Source organism: Limulus polyphemus, unplaced genomic scaffold (assembly GCF_000517525.1).
Source record: "Limulus polyphemus unplaced genomic scaffold, Limulus_polyphemus-2.1.2 Scaffold1019, whole genome shotgun sequence".
Classification (NCBI taxonomy): Eukaryota; Metazoa; Arthropoda; class Merostomata; order Xiphosura; family Limulidae; genus Limulus; species Limulus polyphemus.
In genome coordinates, this window is record NW_013666629.1 from 201717 (window position 1) to 204985 (window position 3269).

The 3269-nt window shown below is 28.5% G+C and overlaps 1 protein-coding gene across 1 annotated transcript in view; it reads left to right on the forward strand.

Moving 5' to 3' along the window:
* Positions 1-2322, forward strand: part of LOC106461723 (5'-AMP-activated protein kinase catalytic subunit alpha-2-like) — a 25387-nt gene extending 23065 nt beyond the window's left edge. Inside the window, exon 15 of the mRNA XM_013921572.2 lies at positions 521-2322. Within this exon, the coding sequence (XP_013777026.2) occupies positions 521-624 (104 nt within the window). The 3' untranslated portion in view covers positions 625-2322. The remainder of the gene's footprint in view (positions 1-520) is intronic.
* Positions 2323-3269: the final 947 nt, after the last annotated feature.

The window sequence follows — 3269 nt, forward strand, 5'->3', positions numbered from 1 at the left end:
GCTCGTCAACAAATGAGATGACATGGCGATTCACCTGTGACCTGTCTCGAAAGGGTTAAGTACTAGTTTTGTAGCTTCTCCATATACAGTCTGTAACCCCCTTTTTTGTTTTAGGTATTGATTTTGTATCATATGACAGAATATAAATGGAAAGTAGAATACATATAGATGTTTATATAATAATACTTCTGGTAATGAATAATTGTTTTGTTAATGTTTGTATCACCTAAATAGTTAGTGAAAGAGTAATCCATCTTAATACTGGGTTTATAATAGTGACTAAGTAAGTCAAATCAGTGAATGCAGATAAATAAATGAAAGTGGTTTTAAAATATGTAAAGTTTTATAATTTTCTATACCAATATTAAGTGTCATAATTGTGGTTTGAAAATGTAAAAATAAGATTATTATGTTTTATTTACAATGAATGTATTTCAGTTTTGTAATAGATGACATTGATTAACATTGTCAAGATTTTCAGTTGAAATGAAACATTATAAGTATGTGCTGATTTTTGCAGATTCAGTGGCTAGCTCTATTGATTCCACCATCTTTAATCAGTGTCATCATACTATGGAATTTTTTGAGATGTGTGGAGCTCTTATCACTCAGCTTGCTCGCTGACACTTGAAAGTTTTTTCCCTCCCCTTTTTGTTTTTATTAGCTTATGAGTATGGTAACATAGCATGTATTGAGATTTTGGAATATAAAAATAGAATTTTTGACAAGGTTCAACCAAGATACAACTTGTATAAACTATTTGTTGTAGCAGCTCTACAAACATAAAGGGCATTTTACAGGGAGTATAAAGGATACTATATTTTTTTGCAATTAGATGAAAAACACAATAACAGTTTTGCTGAAGAACAAGGGATTGCAGATCACTATATTAGGTAGTAGAGTAAACCCATGAAAAGTGTGGTGTATATGTCAAACACATGCAGTTAGTTTGTCTTGTGTGAAATAATAGTTTGAAATGTACAGACTGGATGAACCAATAACTTTAATCTTTCTTTACATGTAAGCAGTTAAAAGAACAAGTGTATTTATAAATATGTTCCACCACTTTGAACTGTTTATTAATAAATACTCTCTACTTTTGTTAGAACAGCAAGTTTGAGCTTTAGGTAGGAACATAATTTCAATGTCTCCTGTATGAAAGTAATTTTGATTCAGATTATAAACAGTTGAAGCAATTGTTTATATTTTGAATATATCTGTACTGTAGGAAAGGAGAGAGGATAAGATGGAATATTTACTTACCCAGCTGTTTCCAAAGTTTATATACATATACACACACACACACACACACACACACACACACACACACTATCTCTCTTTTAATTAAACACATGTCAAATCACTGAAAATACAAGTCCTGTAAAGAAAATTGTTATTTTGAAGTAAATAGACCTTGATTTTTATTTGTTTGATATTATAAAGTTGTCAACACACTAAAATCATCATTTTAATCATCATCAACCGATGTATTATCCATCATTTCTGCATCAAATATGCCATCAGAGATGAAACTAGTTTGTTAGAGTTGGTTCTGGCCATGAACTAATATTGTTAATTTGCACATATTTTGACATTCCCAGTAATTACATAATAAACATCTAAATTTATGGTGAAAATATAAAGTGCCATCTTGTAGCCAAAATTGGGTTTAATAAGCATTGTAAGTTGTTAGGATCAACACATACAGTATATTTGATTATCTTTTGGTTATGAACTAGTTCCAATGCTAAAATGATCAAAATAGACCAAATATGAACAGATTTGAATAGCTATATAAATTTTATGAAAAAGACTTGACAGTTTGTTTCAGTACATGCCTGATTACTTAAAACTTATAAAACTAAGTTTATACTGATGTGTTAAATGCCAAAAGTTACATTTTCAACGTGTATGAATTTTAGTTAAATTATTCATCTAATCATCCCTAAAACCTGTTACTAGCTGTAAAAACAATATGTAATTTTTAGCTTGTCGTTGAGTAGTGAATGGTTATGATTTTGTTTTTCTTTTTTCATACCTTCTTTTCCTTCCTTGTAATACTGCTTGTTCTACCAGGATGGTGCTAAACCTGATTAATCTTTGGAAAAATAACTGTTTTTTATAGTTTTACAAATGTCAGTTTATTTTTAGAACTTCTCTTTTATTATATTGCTTATCTAATGAGAAATTTAAATTTGTTAGGATCAACTATTTAGTACCTTGAATTTTGGGTTTTAGTTTTTGGGTCTTAGGATCTGTGTAGCAAGATATTTTGTACATAAGTGTAAATGAAAAACAAATAAAATGTGCATTATTGTACAACTGTGTGTGATTTTTATTTTCAAAACTTAATGCTATTTTTTAAGAATGGCAAATAGTGAAATATTATTCGTGAAACTTGATATTTAATATAAAAAAATAAAGAAAGAAACTACTAATGACTTACTTTGTGAAAATGAAAATAGCTTTTCTAAAATTATCATTATAATGTACAGAGGAATATTGAAGACAGTTTACTTACACAAATATGCAGTAGCAAGTGAGACGCCATAAAAGTTTAGGTTCATAACGAAGGTCGCTTCCGTTAAACAGATCAAAGTTAGAAAATATAACATTTCAGTTGGAAACTGTTATGTGTCTTAAAATTATAAGTTCGTATAATTTCTCTTACAAAGATTTAAACTTTAGTTTTATTGTAACTGTAATTTAAGAATATAATCTAATTGTGAGCAATGCTGTGATGTTGAATTCTCTTTGAATAAAAAATTAATTTCTTCAGTTTTGTTTTTATTATTAGTTATATGCTTACATATGCCACTTACATAATATTTCATTAAAATGGTTGAAAGTGTCATTAAGTAAGTAACTGAAACAATAATAAAGATATTAATGATATGTACACTAGACAGAATAGTAGGTATTGTTAACTTAACTATGGACTTAATTTTTAGACATGGGGAGATAGTACAAGTTTTCTTGTTGAAAATGATGTACTAATTATCATTTTGTCTAGGAATACTAGAATTATGAAAGCGTTTGCTTGTATTACTTTTATAAACAAAAATATGATGTACATGATATCTGAAAATTCACTCAGAACAGAATGAATGTATCTACAAACAACTGTATTTGGAAGTTAAGTTTTTAGTGTCTTTTTTTATCTTCTCGGAGAATTTAGCTAGTTCGGTTGTTTTATTTGTACTGGGGCAGAAATAATTCGGCATGTTTGTATGTTCAATTAAACTGTTGTAAGATAAAAGTAGGTGTTC